Consider the following 20,290-nt stretch of genomic DNA (forward strand, 5'->3'; position numbering starts at 1 on the left):
GAATAAAATTTTTAGGAAGTTTCATTTAAGTGCAGGATCCAACAAATACTACAACAGGATTCTCAATCCTGTTGGATTAAAGAATACTACATTACTAGCGCATTTCTAAAAGAGATGCCGCAGGCTGGGGCTAGCCCACACTGACGAGCATCCCTGGCTTATGAGGAACGATAATTTGGAGTAACACGTAGGTGTGGGGAGGCTCTACACCACCCGGCCGAAGGGACCAGCCAGGCTGCACCTTCCACAGCGGCCTCCCTGGCTGGTGGTGTCCCTCCCCGAAAGGAAGGCGGCAGCGACCGCCGCCGCTGCCCCTCACCGCCTCTACCAACCGCCACCGCGGCCGAGCGGGGTGTTTATTACCGCTCCACAGACCGGCCGGCACCGGCGGACCCGCCCGCTTCTGCTTCCCGCTCACGCCGGTCCCTTCGGGGGGCTCCCGCCGCCAACCCCACCTGAGGTAACCTCCCCCGCCCGGCCTCGGCCTCCTCGGGCCGGGACTTAGGAGCGGCCCCGGTACCGAGGTCAGCCCCGCGGGTGTGGGGAGAGCGCTCCCCTCAGGGCAGGGCCGCCCCCGCCGGGGCTCGCTGGCGCGCGAGGCGGCGGCCGTCGGGGGCAGGGGCCGGCCGTCGGGGGCAGGGGCCGGCCGTCGGGGGCAGGGGCCGGCCGTCGGGGGCAGGGGCCGGCCGTCGGGGGCAGGGGCCGGCCGTCGGGGGCAGGGGCCGGCCGTCGGGGGCAGGGGCCGGCCGTCGGGGGCAGGGGCCGGCCGTCGGGGGCAGGGGCCGGCCGTCGGGGGCAGGGGCCGGCCGTCGGGGGCAGGGGCCGGCCGTCGGGGGCAGGGGCCGGCCGTGCGGCCCTCCCGCCCCGCTCTAACCGGCGGCCGCGCGGCTGGGGGGCGGCTGTAGGGCGGGAGCGGCGCCTCGCCGGGGTGCGAGGCTGGCGGGGGGTTGATGCGTGTGGAAGCGGGCGGAGCGGGCCGGGGGGGGGCGCGGCTGGAAGGCCCCTGGCAGGGTAACGGCTCCTTTCACCTCAGGTGCCGAGTGCCGGGGCGCTCCCAGACGTCCCGCGCCTGCCTGCGGCAACAGCCTTGTGGTCGTCGCCGGCTTCGGGGAGGTATAAAATACCGGCCGGACCTCCCTGCTGCAGAAACTGCCAAGGTTTATGGTTTTAAAGGCCTTTGGTCCCGGTTAATCGTTTTGTTGACGTTAATCACTCTTGTTATTTACTCGTTACGTACTGATTGCTGGCTGCTTAAGAATACACGGAGAAACCGCATCCATCCCGACTTCATTTAAAACCTGTGAGTTCAGCAGTTTTTCCCTGCATCATACTGGTACGTAAGCACAACTCACGTAGGGCCTAGGCAGCAGCAGCAAGATTTTTATTGATGCTTTGATGTGCATATTGAAAAAGCTTCATGGGCTTGTGTGAAGTAGCAGACTGAAGCAATTAAGCACACACCGTAGTCACCAGAATCAGGGCTGATCTGGAGGTCCTGCGGATAAGTAACTGCTTTATATTCCAGTTCTATATCCCTTGTCATTAAAACTTAATTTCAAATTAGATAGAGAATTTTCTAAAACTTCCCCCCTTTTTCACCCACCATTCAAGTGGGACGTACTTCCAGACCCTTCCAAAGGTTTTTGCCAGGAATCCCTGTGTAGTTTTAGCACAAAAGATTTCTGATGACCCTGATGGGAGCACTAAGCAAACAAAACCATTCTCGCCCCAGATCACTTTTTTCAGCCACAGTGTGATCTGTTCATATTCCCGGTAATGCCTTTCCCATTGGCTGTTGTAATCTCTCTTTTCAACTTTATGAATAACTAAATGTTCAGTGAGCCTGATGGGCAGCGACTGACTTCAGGCCAGTGATCTAGCTTGGGTTACAGCTGCTGTTACTCTTGGAGACATTGGGAAGGTTTCTCCACCCTGCTCCCTCCGGAACACTCAACAAGCATAGTGATTTGGGGTTAGGTACAAAATGATACACGTAAGTATATACAGCACATTATCTCAAGTATTTTCAATGCAAGGACCAAAACTTTACAATAATTACATTAGGGGATGTACAGTACGTTCCTTACGCTGTAAAATCTGTAAAGTACAGAATTGCAGAACTTCAAATTCAGAATACTTAGGGTATATACCCAAATACAATAGCCACCACAAAAAATAAGAAGTTCTTGATGCTGAGGTCTGTGCGGAATACAGAAAACATCAGAAATTTATGGGACCAGACTGGCAAACAACACGGAACGTAATATTGGCATGAGTTAAGAAAGAAATGGGATGCTTGGCAGGGACACCAGGCTCTTATAAACTGTGTTTTCATGCCATCAACCAATCACATTGGACACTACTGAATAAAGTAGGACACAGGTCCACATGTCACTGTCGTGCTGCCAAAGGGAGTCAGCTGCAGTGGGCAAAATATTTCATTAATTGGGAGCAGAAAGTTTGTCTGACATTTAAAATAATGCAAGAAAAGGAGGTTACTGTTGAGTTAAGCTTTCCCATTCATAGCCTGAAAGTCTTGTCATTCATTTAGGGAGAACTATTTTAAACAAACCCACATGCAGGTGGCAACAATATATAGATAGAAAATTTCTGAGGTGGATCTTAGAAATGTTTAGGAATTTGCAAACTGAAAAACACTGAAAGAGCTTACTCTTGGTCACCAAAATTAGCTACAATTTCTTCTGATGAGGACTCTTTTTCTGGTTTAAACAAATGTTTTGCTATTTTTTTTGTTGTACTCTTCTTGGTTTTCTATTATCATCTCATGCATTTTTTTGTACTGCATCTATTAACATTTCCTCTCTTTTGTCCAAGTACATGTTTCAAACTTTAAGACGTTACATTTGCGACATCAGGTAAGCCTTTCTGAAGTGCAGGTGCTGCGCATACACAGAAAGCTGTACCAGAGCTTCAAGTCCTGCCTGAAGGCTGCCGTACAGCAGAAGTCACGGCAAAGAGATGGAACAAGTTCTGGTCCCACACCAAAGCACACAGTCATTGCTGCTCCCAGCAGCTCCCCATAGCATCATTTACAACCCATGGACACGTGTGTGCCCTTCATACAGCCACAGTTCCACAGGCAACCCGGGTTATGGAGACACGTACATCAGCTTCAAACGAGTGGCAATTATTTCCCCAAGAGCTCAGAATGCCTTTTAAAGATGTTAAACTTTCAACCGTCTTTTAAACACGTCACCTTTTCAAATTAAAATGAACACTGGTAGATAGTTTTTGAGACCAATTTAAAAATTCTGAAATACAGATATGCATGTACACACACATGTATGTACATGTATTTTGCATTTGCAATTTAGGAATTCCCACCTGTCAAGCATCTTCTCTTTCTACATTTTGAATGAAAGCAGTGTGGGTTTTTTCCTGGTACTGTTTTCCTTTCTGTGTAACAGGAAAAACTAATTCATCAAGCCCTCCCCTGTGGCCCTCAGTCCTCTTTCATGCAAATAAGATTGTATTTGGCAGTTCTCAAACATCCAGTGACAGCAGCATTACATTTGTATGTTCTATTCTTTGTATTTTATAGAAATCAGAATGCTCTGGATCATTGTCTGCTACACTATTATGTAAAATTTATATTTAACCTGAAATCAAAATGACAAGCAACAACAACAACCTATCCCTGCTGAAAAAGTAGCACAACTGCTAAAGCTGCTGGAGGGATGAGCTGGCTGAAGGGGAAGCAGCAGCAGCAAAAGAATCCTATTAATGAAAGGAAGAATGAAAAACAGACAACGAAGCTCAGGAAGGTCTTATAGAAGATTCATGGAGAAAGTATGTAAAATTAAAAAATCTCATACTGCTTCCTTGTTTAACTGTTGCTGCTGAATGTATACCATGTGGGACAAACTGGTGCCTGACTTAACTACAGAAAATTGACAGCAGCTGTACTTTAGCAGGGTTTAGGAGAAACTATTTCCTGACTCACATATCTGTTTAAAGTATCTCCATACACAACTTAGCTCAATCTATTTTCCAACAGATAAAGCATATCAAGCCAAGGCACCTGAAAGTGTTTATTTTAATTTACCACAAATGCATTAAAAATAAGCCATGATTTGTTAATTCTTGTCAGTTCTTTATTGGTTTTCATCCTAAAGACTAGCACATTTACAGCATACATGGATTGGATGAACTAGAATATATAAAACAGTAGCCATATGTTTATGATATATTAATACTGCCCAAAACCAAATAAATAAAAATATTTCAATGCACAAAGCTTGGCAAATACAATTGTGTTGGGACAAACCAGTGTTGTATTATACAATAATTTTACATGTATAAATGAAACAAAAGGCAACTGTGCTGTAGGTATTTTCACAGAACATACACAGAACATACTTGGCAACAGTTTTCTTTTTTTACCTTTGTATGTTTTATAATTTAAAAAAGGTACTCAAAAAAGAACATTAGACAGAACTTCATTTTACAGTAATCCTTTAAATTTGCCTCTCCTGTGCAACAGAAAAGCTTACTCCACCCTTGTGAAGCATCCTATGTGGATTTCAAGTTTCACAGTTTTTCTTTTTTGATGAACTCCTCAAGATCTTACTGTTCATTACGCCCTTTAAACAAGCCCGTCGATGTGCATGTACTGACAATGGCGTATATATAAAATGTTAGCTGGACAACAATGTTTGACATGTAAGCGTACTAAAATCAGAGTATTTTAAACAAAATAATGCAGTACTTGAGACCGGTATTCCACCACTTTAAAAAGGTGAATGAAATCCATGCACATACAAAATTCGGCAACTTTTTCTGATTACATTGGTATACAAAATAAATAAAGGATCGCTAAGCTCTAGGGTAGATCTAATGATTGTTGGCCACAGTCTAAGAGAGTCTCTGCTAATTGTTACCATAGACCTCTTGTTATTTTTGTCTGAAGCTGAACATTGGAAGATTTTTAGTGTAACAATACAAGACTTAAAATATAATTAACTATGTTTGAAATATACAAAATAAAATTATCAACTCATAAAATCTAAGGGATATAAAGAGTATAGTTTATACAAAAATAAATGTAGCATTTAATAATGGGCCAGGAACTGAAGGTTCAGCAGAACTAATGGAATTACATGTCTAAAGAGATCCCATTGAAGAGTTTTTCACCATACATTTGTTTACATATTAACAATACAATAAAATCAACACTAATTTGTTAATTGGCGAACAGGGTTTGTAAAGTTTCCAAGGGACTGTTCTACTGTAGATGACTCATTCAGACTTAGGATAGGTAGTACAATACATTGAATTTGCGCAGAATTCAGTGTTTTGTTTTCCTAGAGAGACTGAAAGAGTGGTAACAACCTAGTTCAGCAGAACTCTCTGACCTGACTTTGTGACATGCTGCTCAGTGTTTGACTGCAAAAAGCAAAATGCAAAAACTGCTAGACCTGTAACCCCCAAACCTACATGGGAGCAGAATGAACATGACTGATTGATAGAGCAGTGACAGCACAGACAAACATCAGTGAGGGAGAAAGAAATCAGAAACCAGCCATATACTTACCTGGCTGTTGCTACTCTTACAAGAATAATTGAGCGGATTTTTCTATTCTAAAACTTGCATCCTTAGAAACCAGGAAGGAAAGGGCACAGTGTGCTGAACAAAGCTAGCTAGAGATGACTTAATCCTGTTAAAATTTGGAAATCAATGTTGAGCTGCTTTTTAAAAAGGTATCTTAGCCTCAGAGGCATTCCTTGGGAGATTATTTCCAAGGAGATATGTTGAACATTTTTTATCAAATGCTATCAAACTGAGCACCTTAGTCATAAGCTAGAACATATATGAAGCTCTCACGCATTAGCAGTAGCACATGAGCAGTTCCTTTCTATCAACATGGGCCATCACTACCTTCCTCAGAAATACTCTGAAAATGGTCATACTTCCCCCCCCCCCCCCCCCGGATTCTGAACATCTACCCAGGTAAAATGCAAAGGTAAACAGAAACCAGTTTTGGTTATGGAGTAACGAGGATGCGTTGGGCGCTTTGAGCATTTTTGTATTGATGTACAAAATTGAGATGGAAAAAAAATCAAACCTCAATCAAGAAAATGTAACACGCCCCCCCCAAGATACTAATGCTTACAATCCAGAAGTGATATAAAAAGCCACAGGTAAAAGTGTTGTTAATTAATATAGAATACCATGGAACATAGTGAACATGTCACATGCAACATTAGCAACTTGCTTGTTGCACTTGCCTTATAGTAGGGAAGGGCAGGGGGAACTGTTGCTGGCATTAATGGTTAGGCATCATTATGTTTCCGAAACACTTTTTAAAATCAGTTAAGATGTGTGCCCAAGTCCTTATTTGTTGAAGGTGACAGGAATTTGTTTTATTTGGACAGAACTAGAAACTAGACCTCATATGCCTGGCCTTTTATGTATTGTTAATTTCATATATGAAGATGGCATCCTATATACAGTAAAACAATTTATACTCCTGGCTTTTGTTGCGCTGATTTTTTTTTAAAGTTGAACTTCTGTTTCTTGATTGTAACAATGCATTCTACAGTTATTAGACTGTCTAGGATCCAATCCCTTTTTATTTACAACTTCTGAATTTTACTCTCAGTTTTAAAAAGTTTATGAAAAGCTCAATCTCAAGTCAACTCAGTATAAAAAGATGTCATGTGAAACAGCTGCCTAAATGCCGTTCCTAGAGTCCTTGCCCATCCAGGAGTTACCTAGCTATTTGCATATAGGTAATTATTAAGTAGCACAATATTTGTTCATCTTACATACACTGAAGGCTATTTAAACGGGCAGAGAGTCATCACACTATTCTCAAGCTAAGGTGTCAGAATAACTGTTACTATAGATTCCAATTCTGTAAGTAACATGCTCTGTATAACCTAGCGAAACGTACAAAAAGGTTATTTATCTCTTCTGGATGACAAAATCATGTATTAATCTAGAGTGTATCCACATGTTTTAATGGAACAGCAATTAAAGGACATAGTATGATTATGTTTCAACTTTTCCATAAGTTCCTTCTGGAGGCCTGTAATACTTTGGGAAAGCCTTCAGTTGCAGGGAATTAAATGCATACTTGCGACATCCAACATTCTTCATTGTATTTTCTCGCCGACAACCCTCACTGGGGAAAAAAAACAAGCACAAAAAATGACAGCAGTAAAAAGGAAAAAAAAAAAAAAGACTTAAACTAAGATGAAATGAACTGGTTATTTTATAGCATTAACAAAAAGTTGGTTATATTAATGAGCGTTTAATTAATTTGCCACCGCAAATATTAAAAATGATGACTCATCATACAATGCTAGTAAGAAGCACACAGAATGGACACATGCTATGTCTGATTGCTAGTTTTGCATTTCTAAAAAGCAGCAGTGCATCTACTGAAAAAGTTCTTTCACGATGGTTTCATGTATTTCAGGGTACACTGTTGTGGAGTTCACATGCCGCTTCATTGCACAAAGGATCCCAAGAGATTGCTTACAAGCAGTTCTGCTAACTTATTAGTATATTATGCTGAAAAAGAAAAACTGCTGTTCTTTCCGTAAGTGCTTTAAAGTAATACTGTTGTTCCCTGTATGTCAGTATTATAAGTACATACTTAAAGATTAGAGCTGATACAAAAATAATGACTTTCCAGTTATCTCTGCATGCATAAATTGACTTGAAAACCAACATAGTCTGAAAAAAAAACTTAATCATGAAATAGCAGCTTTGTGTGGGTGCAAAAAAGATTGGCTGCATTGACAGTCATCACCCCAATGAAACAAAGCTGTGCAGAATTTAATTTTTACCCAATGTTTTGGTGCAACTGCCCCACATTACAAAAAGGTTCTGTGCTACAATAAAAAACTACTCCAGTTATAAGGCTTCTGTATGCTTGTGAATCTACTTCAGAGTTCCTTTGATTATATCCAAAAACAGGCATACAAAGAGGAAGCACTATCTTTTAAATATATATTATAAATCAATTTAGGCTTGCAGGAGAATGTCCTTCCCCGATAGAGAACTGAAACCTAAACAATGAATACTAGAACTTCATGGCAAAGTGTACAGTACACCATCTTATGGTGGAAACGTCATGCTATTCCTGTCTTGGAGATGGCTGCAGCATCTACCAGGTAAACTGTGGTCATCTGATTCAAAAGGAAGGTTTGGATTTTGGTTCAGTTTGAAAGCTCTCTTGCTCTTACTGACCTCACTGTTCTTCTAATTTTAGCTAATTAAACTGACTGTGTTCTGTATGTACCACTGTCCTGGTTTCAGCTGGGATAGAGTTAATTGTCTTCCTAGTAGCTGGTACAGTGCTATGTTTTCGAGTTAGGTATGAGAAGAATGTTGGTAACACTGTTTTCAGTTGCTGCTAAGTAACGTTTAGTCTAAAGTCAAGGATTTTTCAGCTTCTCATGCCCAGCCAGCAAGAAGGCTGGAGGGGCACAAGAAGTTGGGAGGGGACACAGCCAGGACAGCTGACCCAAAGTGGCCAATGGGGTATTCCATACCATGTGATGTCATGCCCAGTATATAAACTGGGGGGAGTGGGGGCAGGAGGATCGCCGCTCAGGGACTAACTGGGTGTTGATCAGCGGGTGATGAACGATTGCACTATGCATCATTTGTATATTCCAATCCTTTTATTATTAGTGTTGCCATTTTATTAGTGTTATCAATATAATTATTAGTTTCTTCTTTTCTGTTCTATTAAACTGTTCTTATCGCAACCTACGAGTTTTACTTCTTTTCCCGATTTTCTCCCCCATCCCACTGGGTGGGGGGGAAGTGAGTGAGCGGCTGCGTGGTGCTTAGTTGCTGACTGGGGTTAAACCAGGACAACCACCTAGTTTAACTTCCTAAAACATTGTAACTTTTTGCTCTAATAAAGAGTTTAAGTTTCAAATTTGCCTCTGCAGCACATTCTGTGACCTGGCTTTTATAGAATGGATCATACGTGATGACACTATTTTTATGTCATTCTTTTGTGTTTCACAGACACCCCCCCCAAAGCCTGTTGCAGTCAAATAGATTCATCAAAAATTTGCACAAATTATAGTTCAGAGCACTAATAAAAACAATAAGTTTAAATAGCATATATGGGATAGCAAATGAGCATTTTCACTCCAAAGTGAATCATTCCATTCATAACTCATTCCACTGCATCTGGTTATTGCACATGTCACTCCACGGCACAGGTGGGCCACAGAGATGGTGACAAAGATGTATTTCACACACCATTTCATGTGCCATGTTTCTTCTGCTGGAGGCACATAAGCAGTATGCATTACAACATTTTAAATCTGAACGCCCGAATGAAAGCACAGAGTAAGCTAAAGAAGAAAAAAAGATGAAAACTTGTCCCCACCAAAGTTTAAGAAAAAAATGTTAAAAACTACATAGTTTTCAAAAAGCCTAGGCTTTCATTCTAGATGAATTTAAGGGTGGTCTTAGTGCAACTGTAATGATAGTCATGAGCAAAGCCTTCATACTTTATTTAAACAGATTAATAATCTCGGGGAGTTCAGTGGAGATACGCATACTAAAGTTACTTTCACATCTTGTTAGATTGAACCTAGGACACTCATCACATTGCAAGAACAAGGCCACAGTCCAACCTGACATTCATTTACTTTGTAAAAGGTAGATTTTGGTAGCCATAGCAAAAGAACCAGTGTTAATCAGAAAGAAGAAATTATTTGTACAGAGACACAGTGCTACTAGATATCAGCACAGGACATGAATATGTCCAATATCATCATACCATGATTTTAAACCTCAACAGCAGTAAGGATTTACCTAAACTCATTGCAACTAAAAATAAATAGGATGTATGCTCAAATGTGTATATATAAAAAAAAAAAAATCTTTTTTTGCTTTTAAAAACAAAATTGTGAGAATAGTGAGGAAAAATACCAGAAGATAGTGTACTGTACAGTCTGATTTCATGAAGACACAAATATAACCACATACTTTTTTAAAGTTAGAATATTCACCAAATTTAGGATTTTATTCTAATTTTTATTCTAACTCTGCTTTTTTGTTTTTTTAAGCTTACCTCTCTCAGAAGTGTTCAAATTCCATTAAAATTGATAATAAAAGCTATAGCTACTTAGCTTTTTTGAGCGAGTTAATAATAGTAGAAAATAGAAACCACAGTACTAGAAGGGTTCTCCTCAGAAGCCCTATTTTCTGTCATATCAGGCACCAAGCGAAGTAAATCCCTTCACGAATTTAGCAAACTACATTAAATGAGGTTAGGTTTTTTGATCAGCTATTGCTATTGACAAGCTCTGCCAGACCACTGAATCAACAAAATTTTTCAGTTTAAACAGGCCTCTCCCAGTTTGATGTTCTATATAAATGATGATAAAATTTCATCTGCAATTATTCTGTGTGACTAAACTAGGTAAGCCGCTTTAGTCTCACCACTTAAATAAATGTTAACTTAACATAATTCGTTTATCTCTAAGTCACTATCAACATCATAACTTATTAAAGCTGTCCAACACTTAAAAATGGAAATAATAGTAATATTTAGTCTAGTGTAATTAAAACAAAGCCAAAAGGAAAACCTCAAATCCACCTACTAAAGGAGCTAACTGATATCTCCCTCTTCTTGCCTGAAATATTAAAGACCAGTATCTTTAACTTCTAGAATGATAATGACCCTGTTTCAGAATAAGTTCTGTAACAGAGCACCTGAAACAGGTAATGGATCATTAGCAGGCTAATGCCAATTACATCCTTTTCCTAACCACAAATCATTCTCTTTATGTCTTTAATACATTACAAAATGGAGATCTACAAATAGAATGAAATAATTCTGCATGCAGCACACCGCCAGTTTTCTGAGTGGGTACACTAGTCTATTAGAACATACTTAACCATGAGAAAGGAACAAGACTATGGATCTACAAACTGTTCAGCAATGTAATTTGGATATTATGCTTTGAAATGAAGGTAGAAATTTGTTTATTTCTTTAAATAAATTTCTTACAATTTCTTATAAACCCCACCCGTGTTTTTATTTTTCTCTTCATAGCTTGTAAAAATGAAAGGCAAGATTAGCATACACCTTAAATATACAAAAAGATACAAATTCTTTTCAGACAGAGTTCCTTTCTCTGGAATACATGAAACAAGTAACACAAAACTATATTTGGTAAGAGATCTTCAAGGCCGGCTAAAGTAACGAGGTAACAGGCCAATGTCAGACTATGTTACAAGCACTGAAAGCAGAACAATAATTTAAAGTTTCAATACAGTTCTTTTTGATAAAATAATTTGAAGTATATTTACAGTTTAGTACAATAGAAACGCAAATTGTAAGGCATAATAATAATTCTTGGCAGACAATGCTATGACACATTCCTTTGTCCAGCAGGTACCAAGTGGCAATACACATTCAAGCACTTTTTTGTTTTTGTTTTTTTTAACCTTATCTTCACTTGCAACGTAATCTGGCCACCAGGTATGCTATGCTCAGAAACAGCCACACAATCAGTAAATTGGGGCTGAGAGCTAGTAAAGGAATAGAGTAGAGGAGGCTGGGATCTAGTCTGAAATCTCGGATGGGCACCAAGCCACTCAGGTTCTTCTGGGTGACTATCTCCCGTGTTCCAATGCTGTGAAAAGGAAGAAGGTTGGGAGGAGGGAAAATAAAACAGAAAAGAAGACGGACATGCAGATGAATGTATAAAAAGAGATGGCAACACAGGGTGGTCAAGAAAATGAAAAAACATGGAAGAAAGCACAACAAAACCAGAAGATGAAGTAAAGAAAGAGTGGAAAAACATCTCAAAAATATGTATCAGCACAATTACAGAAATAAGGAGAGGGAAAGAGAATAAAAGAGAAAAATAAGAAAGAAGTACTGTAGTCTACTGAAAATAAACACATGTAGGTTGAACATAAATGGTTTTCCATGTTCATTCTTTCAGATTACCAAGCAATAATATCCCATGCTGCTCTGCCATGCTTCCGCATGCTGCAAAGAAGCGGAGCTCTGAAAAGCAAGCTGAACATGAATAACCATTGTAGTATTTGACCCTTTCAAACATCTTTCCATGTAGGCTGAAGTGAAATAATTTAACCTCTTAACTACCTGCTCAATATGTAAACAAAAAGCCCCAAACCACCCACTTATTTTTCTGCTTCGACATGAATTCAAGTGTGTACCAATATGCTTTCCAAAATGCGTGTTTCTGAAGTGCCTCAATATACGCATGTGAAGACAAGACACGCTGCACAGCCCATCTCGTTATGCCTCTGCTTCCTACATTGCTTTGAGCACCAAAGGCCTACAGTGGAGAACACCTCTTCAGGTAGCCCAAGGCTTTGTAGTGTGCTGTTTCATTTTGGATCAGTCTTATACCCTGTGTAGTTCAACTCTATTTTTAGTTTACAAAGCAACAACTAAATGCAACCTGTGAGCCTGATCCTGTTAGAACAAGTGCACTCACTCCATCCATAAAAGGTGATACATAATCTTGCTGGTTGCATAGCAAGGTTAGGTAACCAACAGACAATGTCTTGGAAGCCATCAGAGATACACTGGAGGTGGTGAAAGAGAAAAACAGTCTTCAGATGCTGGTGACACTTTAAGTCAAATGGAATTAGGTGGGCAGGGAACTAAACCAACTGTATTTCTGATCTGGATTAACACATCCAAATTGGTGATCAAAATATGTTTTCACTCCTGGTGCCTACACTGGGTAAGAGCAGATTGAGTCTGTGATGCCTACAAATCCCAATTATCTTTGTAGCAGTGGGGACAGGTGTGTGTGTGTGTGATCAGGAGAATCAGTAAGTGGAAAGCTAACGTTGACTGGAAAGTGGTGGATAAAGGCTCAACAGAATAGTCTAGGGGAAGGAAAGTGTTTTAGGATATAGATAAGGAAGTAAAACAATGGGAGAGGGAAAGAAGGAAGAAAGGCTCAAAATTACAAGATGACATTATGAACATCACATGCCACATCTCTACCATTAAAGATTAGTATCAAGCTACTCATTTTTACACAAAGACATGCACAGACACGTACAGTGGGAATGGAGGCAAGAGCTGGAAACTGCTTTCCTTGTCACTGTTGGCCCACGTAGATGCTTCCACCCAAGGGGTGAAAAGCCACCTTTTGGAAATACCAAATACACCGAATTGTACAGTGTCTTAAATCAAAACATTCAGCAGACTACCTCTAGGAAAGGACCAGGGTAAAGAGACAAAGCAAATTCCCTGCTAATCCAGCGTGGATATGGGAATCCTCTCTGTGAGGAGAGGCTGGGGCTGCCCCGTGCTGGACACAGCTGGTTCCAGCCGGCTCCAATGGACCCACCGCAGGCACGGCTGAGCCCCTCAGCCACGGTGGTGGTGCCTTGGGGAAAGCGTGCGTAAGAAAAGGCAAAACACTGCATGGCAGTGAGGAGGGACAGGACAAGATGTGAGAAACAGCCCTGTGAGCACCAAAATAAGGGAAGGAGGGGAGAAGGTGCCCCAGGTGCTGGAGCAGGGATTCCCCTGCAGCTGTGGAGATGACCATAGTGGAGCAGATGTCCGCATTGCAGCCCGTGGAGGACCCCATGGTGGAGCAGGTGAGTATTTCCTGAAGGAAACTGGAGCCCATGGAGAGCCCATGCAGGAGCAGGTTTACCCTGAAGGACTGCAGCCCATGGGAAGGGCCCATGCTGGGGTGGGGGAAGATATGCAAGGAGGAAGGAGGAGCACAGAGAAGCTGTTATGGACTGACTGCAAACTCCCATTCCCTATCCCCTGTGGACTGCACAGTGTGGGGAGGAGGTAGAGGAGTTGGGAACAAAGATCGTGGTACCTGGGCCTGGGACAAAAGGGGTTGTGGAGGGAAGGTGTTTTAATTTTTGTCTTTGTTTCTTACCATCCGAATCTATTGGCAAAAAATTAATTTTCTTTAAGTCAAGTCTGTTTTGCCTGTAACAGTAACTGGCAAGGGATTTCCCTGTCTTTATCTCAATCCATGAGCTTTTTCATCATATTTTCTCCCCCTGTCTTGTTGAGGATGGGAGCGAGAGAGCAGCTGGGTGGGCTTCTGCCAGATAGCCAAGGTCAACCCACCAAAATTTTATTCTTAAAGCAGGTCAACCAGTGAAGAAATTCAACCAAGCTTTTTATCACGGCTGTTTTATTGCAGTGAGTGGTCATAACCAAACATGACTGTCAGGGCTTTATTATGTAGTCTTTTTAGTTAGCATCATGGCAGCTAGAAGACACTATTTCCCTCCCCCCATTTCCAGCTGCTTTTCAAGAGCCCCTGTCAGACATAGCTCTTCTCTGTTGGCTGAACTGCTTGTGTCACAACTTCCTAGTTGGTTTAATGAAAATGCGCTGGGCTACCTTAAACATGTAAAGCATTTTGCTACCCAGGCTGATTTTGACTGAAACTGGATTAGAGCATATTCACACAAACAGCTCCACTGGCGTATCTAACAGGACAGTAATCTGGTAGGGGAGGGAAGGCAGGGAGTCACAGGTCCAGTGGGGAATGTTGGCACTGCTGCAGTTGGAAGAGGCTATGTGATCCAGTTGGACCTTGACTCTTGAGCTGCCTTTACTGGCCAGTTAGTAATTTCCTCTGTAGCTTGGACTTCCAGATGTACCATCATGATTTTACTATTTGTAGGCTATGAGTTACCATATATTTGATTTATGACTGGAAAAGCTGCAACTTATTTACAGAAAAGTGAGTTTATTCTAATAGGATATTTGTTTCTAAGGTGAAGGCCACAAACTTGTATCTGTGAATTTCTACAGGCATCTACAAAGAGCACTCAATGTTCTCTCCCTGATGTCCATGCTCACTGAACATAATTATCATGGATACATAATTATTGCAAGACTAGGAAGGAAAGGAAGTCCCTGAGGACAACTAAGTGGGAACTAACACCTCTGAAGACCAACATCACATGGAAGAAGAGGGTGCTTTCTTAATTTTTCAAGAACAGTGTAAGCAAGGATGCTTTTGTTCTCTAGAAAGTCACCAGTAGAGAAGAGATTAAATACTTTGAGTCCCACAACTTAATAGTACTTCTTCCCTGTCATTCCAACTGCCCCAGAAACTTCAGAAGTCTTCAGGACCGAGCCAAGCCTTCAATTTCCAGTACACTTACACACATAAAAGATCCAAGTTAAAAGAAAAAGCAAATTTTCTGAATGCCGTGGAAGTAATTTGCTACCCTTTCACTTCCTGTGTCTGTTATCTAGGTCAGGTCATCCTGTCCAGGCTGAAATGGGTTTGGGTGGAGTTGGACTCCTACATACTTGTTCTGTAATCCTATCTCTCTTGTTAAGCTTTGTTAATTCTGTGCCATTGTTCCTGAGCAGAACTGGCAAATAATTTTAAAAACACAACCACCTACCCCAAAGAGCAATGACATGTGAGGAAGAAAGAGTGATGGGCTTGAAAAACGGTCTAATCCTAGTATTCCTGCAGGACTAGTCAGTATTTGTTCTGCACAATCTCTCTTAGTCAAAGATTTAACAGAAGAGAAGGTCACACCTTTCACCCGTCAAAGCAAGTCCCTGATGTTGCTAGAACATACAAGCCAAACGTTTTGATTAAATTGGCCCTCTTTCAATATCCCTGTGCAGGTCAACATACAACAATGCGTTTCTTGGGTCAATATTTTATCTGATCCTGTGTTCACAACTGCATTAAAAAAACCCCAAACATTAACTCAGTAACTAATTTAAAGAAAGTAACAAGATTCCTAGTATTATACTCGTTCAGTTTTTATTCTTACTAAATAAACAACTGTGCAACAAAGCTTTTTTTCTTTCAGATGTCTAAGTTGACAAGTTGCATAATTTAAATAATGATATTTGAGAGTGACTTAGCTCCATTTTAAGTTAATAACTTCTCCCTCACAAAGCTGTTCTAAGTTTTGTTTCTGGTATCAAGGTTTAATTAGTTTCTGAATGCAGTTTTCACACACTGTACTAACTCTCTAACAATGCAGCAAGAAGTGCAGCAAAAAAGTGAAAATACAAAAGTCCAGTGACATCCAATTGGATGTAGATATAAAAAACAAATTATTAGTGTAAAAGGCTGCAAGTGTTATTATATGAGACATTGTCCTTCTAGGTAACCGAAGAGTAAGAAAGGGTCAAACAGCAAAAACATACAGAAAGGATAAGAGAATTGAACACTCTAGAGAATTTGGTGAGAAGACGCACAGTACAGTACATTCAGTAAGAGTGAATGTTGAAAAACAGGACTGAACAGCATTGTTGAACTACACTGATAAAGACTAAAGCTAGATTTCTTATCCTTTCTTTTGGTATGTGAGTTACGGAGTTTTCCAGCAGTGCTTGAAACAAGGCATTGAACAACAGTAAACACGATTTTCTTTTTTTTTTTTTAGTACAGTATTTAATTCTGCAAACATCTCTGCTGCTTCAGAATACAGAACATCATTATATTGATATGACAACAAGACACTGACAAGTTGTGATGAAATTTGGTTGCTGTATTGTGAAACACTCATACCGACATTTTGCCCAGTGAGCAGTGTTTCACTGCTGAACAATACACGTGGCAAACCAGTGCAAACTGCAGGTGTCTATGTTTCTGAGAAAAAAAGAGAGGTCATCCCTGAGAAATCTGCCTGATCTGGAACTAAGAAACCCAGTGCTATGACAGTTCAGGTAACCTCATCATTAAACAACTTTCAAAGAAGCACCAGTTTCCTGTTCTGTAAGCTCAGCATTAATTGAAAACACACTTTTACATGCTTCTCTGAACTCCCAATTCACTACTGAAAACTAAAGCTTATCTGATGCAAATCTGGTAGCAAGCAGCTTTAGCATACGCAAGTCACTAATACAGGCAAGGGAGGGATGAATTCTAGCAGTCGGTTTTGCAGTTTTCTGACTTTATTTTACTTTTTTTTTTCCTTTTGATAGAAACAGAGACCACTGCTCCTCTGCAGTTTGCATGGTTCCTTATTTAGGAGTAAGTGACACTCAAACTCTTACCTCCTCATACATTCCAGAGCCTGGGTGAAGACCTGTGGAGCCATTCCATGTTCATGCTGTAGGATCAAACACTGCTCTAGGGTGACCGACATGGCAGTCCTATCCTTGGCACTTTTACAGCTTGTAAATCGAACACCATTTAGTCTGCGGCATATCTAGAAATAGGACATACAATTCATCATTCCTTCCTCATGCATAACCTTCCGCCAGAGAACACGCCTGTACTTCTCCTTAGAGAGACACAAATGTTGTGTAGGACTTTGATGTCAAAAGTTGTCATCTTTGAGAGAGCAGAACTTCATTGCATGAGTTGTAGGGAAAATACTGATGTGGAAAATACATTTTATCTCCCCATGTCTCATTCTAGAGGAGGTTTAACCTGGCAGTATTTCCAAGCTACATGCAAGCAAATGGAAGAAATTTGAACATATTGGTAATAAAAAAAGGGGAAAATACATATGCATAGAGAAAATAACCTGAACTATGCAGAGATGCTTAGATTAATAAATACCTCAGCAGCTTGCCAAAGGATATCAACATTCTTATTTTTCCTTGCATGTACATTTTGTCCCAGAAATCTTAACAGTTCAGGCAGGCACGTCTGACTACGAGATCGAGGTAGACCTATAAAACAAACAAAACCAACTCCACTTACTTACTGTATTTAACCCTTTTACAAAGATAAGTTACATGGAAAGTGTTCCTATATGCCTGTTGCAAACACAATTGTGTTTTCTTGAAACTATCAAAGCTTACAACAATTAACCCAATTCTTAATTACTTAGTACCACCAACAAAACAAATTCAAGTTTAATTAAAGTCAACTGGAAATATCATTCAGGTTATTTAAAACTTCAGGGGCTCAGAATCTGATAGCAATATAATAACAGAGTGAACGAAGGGAGCAAGATTGGTATAGTATCTTGTTTTCTGTGTCACAGATGTACTTGCTTTCTTACACGGTTCATAACTGCATATAAACATGTAACTGCCTGTATTATCACCCCTCAGAGGTGATAGGATATCATGCATGTCTCCACAGAAACTCTGAAGATATTTTATATGCTGCTCACATTTTCAATTTTAAATTTGCAAGCTGGCCAGTTTCAAGTTACAAGAAACACTCTCTCCAACAGGACACCATACTGTCATGATATGTTTACTAATATTTCACTAAGTGGAAATAAATAAGTTGAAATTTTTCAGTATTTTAGAATGCTTTCAGTAGTCATGTTCAAAGTGTTACACATCATCTCTTACATATATAGAAAGATACTCAAGACAATCAGTGACAAGTATTAAATAGGTCATCTTTTTGTGTTTTTTTGTTTTTTTTTTTAAAGAGGTAACTACAGAGGATGCCAACTAAAGCTATGACTGGATAAATAAGGAGGCATGAACTGTTAAAAAATAACTATGTGACAAAGAGAACCCCACATCGGTAATATATGAGGTTTTATTTTTGGACCATGTATCCTCTCACAGCAAATAGTATGTTAGGCTAACCTGATCTCCTTCTATGACAAGGCGATCACTTCGTGGATGGGGGAAAGGCTGTGGATGTTGTATACCTAGACTTTAGTAAAGCCTTTAACACTGTTTTCCACAGCATTCTCCTGAAGAAATGAAACTGGCGGCTCATGGCTTGGATGGATGTACTCTTTGCTGGCTAAAAAACTGGCTGGATGGCTGGGCCCAAAGAGTTGTGGTGAATGGAAGTTAAACCCAGTCGGTGGCCGGTCACAAGAGGTGTTCCCCAGGGCTCAGGTTTGGGGCCAGAATTAAGAGCACAGGGACAAGGACAGCAGATCAGGAATCAACTTTCCTTGTGTAAGTTTTCCCTCTTGAAGGGAAAATTTCCTACAAGCTGCCAGCAGATACTTCACTAGGCCTCTTGTCCCCTAGAATGACCTGCCTGGTTTTCCTTTTGCCTCTACTTACTTACCACAGACTACACCACTGGCTGGTCATAATAACCACCTGGTTTACAGTTAAATGTAAAATGTTATTCTCTCTTGACTAGGGTTCATGGAAAAGTATGTTTCACTTTGTACGTCCTAAATATCACCACAGAGGAGGTGCAAAACACACCCTCATACCTTCCTTATGACAACCACAGTCCCAGGTTTGTCCATATAATCTCAGCTTTTCACAGAGCATCTCTAACACACTTGCTGGGACACTCGCAATATTTTTTTCACACTTCTAATCAAAACTTTTGCTTAATGTTTATAACCACAAACCATTTGTCCAAGCTGGATTGCAAAACCAGGTGCAATATGTCTGCATTTACCCAGGACAAACAGTGAAGCAGAAAGAAGTTTTGGCAGAAGGAAGATTCTCCACCTTTGTGGTATTCATTTCATGTGGCAGGGATCAATGTAATGACAAGTACCCAGAGTAAGGGAGAAAAAGCAGGTGGACACAAGACTATTTTGTTTTCTTTCACTGTTAGGGATCATGTTAATGCCACCTGTCCAACACTGCATGCCAGCCTTGTTCACAACTTCAAGTTACTTGAAGAAGAACCTCTGGTATAAAGCGTTAAGTGTTACTGGTAAATAAGAAACCCAAGGTCATGGCACCAGTACTCTTTAAAAACAGAGGAGAGTAAGTATAAAGTTAAAACAGAGTTCAAAAAACATGAAAAGAGAAGGAACAAATGACAGAACAGAAGACAAATTGCAGGATTAAAAAAAAGTGTCAGGAAAAAAGGCAAAAGCTAAAAGGTGACTGGATCAACATAAGAGGTTTGGGGACTTGGGAGGAGACTGAAGTAAAAAAAAAAGCGAGCAAAATCAAAGAGGAGAGGAAGGACCTGAATGGGAGCTATTATTATGGAAGACTAGACAGAGATATAAAGTAAGGCGGAGAAAAGCAGAAGAAAAATCACTTTAAATTGATTAACTTTTGAACTTTACAAGAAAGTCCGATGCTAGACTACTATATAATAAAAAAATCAAAACTTTGCAGCTAAAATTTCAGAGTATCAATTATGCAGGATTATAAATGCCTGGAAGGAGGGAAACAGCTTCTGCTCTCAGCTGCATCAAAAAAAATCCAGGGTAACTGAAAGTACAATAACGTACTTTAACAGACAGAATTCTTACTATCCTGTGGCACATTGCTGCATTTGTATTTCTGCAATAAAACTGCAGTTGTGGGACCCATGAAATCAGCCTACAAGAGGTTTGATACTAATAATGAATCAATGAATTTTCACCATTTTTATGGTCACACGTAAATAATATTTATGCCACTGCCTCCCA

General features: G+C 40.4%; 1 protein-coding gene and 1 long non-coding RNA gene across 23 annotated transcripts in view; one reads left to right on the forward strand and one right to left on the reverse strand.

Annotated features, from left to right (window-relative positions):
• The first annotated feature begins 234 nt into the window (after positions 1-234).
• On the forward strand, positions 235-7,569 carry LOC138681882 (uncharacterized). Its single transcript, XR_011322086.1, has 3 exons — positions 235-460; positions 3,563-3,810; positions 7,446-7,569. It is a non-coding gene; the product is annotated as an uncharacterized lncRNA (long non-coding RNA).
• The window catches only part of INPP4A (inositol polyphosphate-4-phosphatase type I A), a 130,159-nt gene continuing 113,962 nt past the window's right edge, over positions 4,094-20,290 (reverse strand). For 16 of the 22 annotated variants that reach the window (XM_069770026.1, XM_069770030.1, XM_069770024.1 and 13 more), the window contains 3 exons: positions 17,533-17,645; positions 17,022-17,176; positions 7,166-11,643 (listed from right to left, as the gene is read on the reverse strand). In XM_069770026.1, the coding sequence (XP_069626127.1) occupies positions 11,463-11,643; positions 17,022-17,176; positions 17,533-17,645 (449 nt within the window). In that variant the 3' untranslated portion in view covers positions 7,166-11,462. The other 6 variants (XM_069770025.1, XM_069770034.1, XM_069770033.1 and 3 more) reach the window with 1 other exon arrangement.

This window comes from Haliaeetus albicilla, chromosome 25 (assembly GCF_947461875.1).
Source record: "Haliaeetus albicilla chromosome 25, bHalAlb1.1, whole genome shotgun sequence".
Taxonomy (NCBI): Eukaryota; Metazoa; Chordata; class Aves; order Accipitriformes; family Accipitridae; genus Haliaeetus; species Haliaeetus albicilla.